Source organism: Pteropus alecto, unplaced genomic scaffold (genome assembly GCF_000325575.1).
Source record: "Pteropus alecto unplaced genomic scaffold, ASM32557v1 scaffold67, whole genome shotgun sequence".
NCBI classification, from domain to species: Eukaryota; Metazoa; Chordata; class Mammalia; order Chiroptera; family Pteropodidae; genus Pteropus; species Pteropus alecto.
In genome coordinates, this window is record NW_006441061.1 from 8,802,959 (window position 1) to 8,804,264 (window position 1,306).

Here is a 1,306-nt window from a genome sequence, read left to right on the forward strand (position 1 = left end):
ACACCTGAAATTCGTCTGTGATGAGCCCACCTTCTTCTGTTCGGGAACAGAGTCCTGATCAGCTCCAGGGCACAGCGCCGGGTAGGCCTCCCCGCCCCCCAGCTTCGGTGCTGCTGCCACAGGCTCCTGACGGGCAGCACTCGGAATTCCCAAAGCCAAGGGGATGAACCGCCTGGCCCCGCCCCGCAGAAGGCGGAGGTGGCATCCGGCCCCGCCCCACCCCGCCCCGCCCTCCAGAGAGCTGGGCCTCTGCCTGGCTGTCATCCCCGAGGCCGGGGGTCTTGAACCTGGTCCGTGGGGCCCAGTTCCCTGCGGACGGGGAAGCAGCCCCCACCCCCACGGAGTAGCCCCGGCCCCGGGCCTATCTGCGGAAAGAGCTCCTTCTGACGCCTGAAAACCGAAACGAAAGAAGCCGCTTCCAGGCAAGCGGCCTCGGCGGCCCCGCTCACCTTGCCGCGCTTGAGGGCCGGCTCCCGCTCCCCTTCGCTCTCCTTGTCCCCAGAGCCCTGTTCTCGGTCACGCCTTGGTTTCCCGTCCTCCTCTGTCAGCGGGTCGTTGGTGCTGTCCCTGTGCTCAGCCCCTCCCAGGTCCGTTCTGGCGGTCAGCTCAGCTGGAAGGAACAGAAGGCCGGGCCGTGTCCCGTTACACTGACCGCCTGTGTGGGGCTCGGGGCTGAGCGGGAGGGACAGGCCAGACCCATTTGCTGCGGACGGACAGGACAGCTGTGCCAACAGGACTGGGAGGGGGGCGCATTCCCACTTACCTGGGTACAGGTCTGTCATGCTGTCACTGTCGCTCAGGACTGCGGCGTCACCATCGCTGGACTCGGGTTCCCAGAAGGCTGCCCTCGGGTGAGGTGGCCCGTCACCATCCACCTGGTCTGCCCTCCTCTGCTTGTGCAGGAGGCAGGTGGGCACGAACTCCACACCCTGCTTCTGACACTCCTCGTCTGGGGAACAGGCCAGCTGTTCTGTGTCACCCCTGCCTCCCGGCCCCATGCGCCACCCCCCCCGAGTACAGACCAGTGCCACCAGCTCAGTTCCTACCAGGACAAGAGGGAGGCCAGGGGGTGGGCGTGCGGCGAGGGGCAGCCAGGGGCAGGCCCACTGGCCTGAGCACTTGCCTCCAGCCCCAGCCCAGCTCCAGGAAGCAGCGGCTGCCAGGGCACCGAGCAGGCACGGGGCTCAAGCGCAGCTTGGCCTGGAAGCCATGCCAGCCTGTCACCAGGAGACTGAGGCCCCATCTCAGGCAGGGGAGGGTGGCACCTGGCCTTTGCTGACCTTTGGCCGGGGAGAGAGGAGCAGGA

General features: G+C 67.5%; 1 protein-coding gene across 1 annotated transcript in view; it reads right to left on the minus strand.

Moving 5' to 3' along the window:
• Positions 1 to 245: 245 nt before the first annotated feature.
• The window catches only part of SURF2 (surfeit 2), a gene marked incomplete at its 5' end in the record, with an annotated part of 3,753 nt that continues 2,692 nt past the window's right edge, over positions 246 to 1,306 (minus strand). Inside the window, 2 exons of the mRNA XM_015594138.2 lie at positions 246 to 610; positions 764 to 949. Of these exons, the coding sequence (XP_015449624.1) occupies positions 261 to 610; positions 764 to 949 (536 nt within the window). The remainder of the gene's footprint in view (positions 611 to 763; positions 950 to 1,306) is intronic.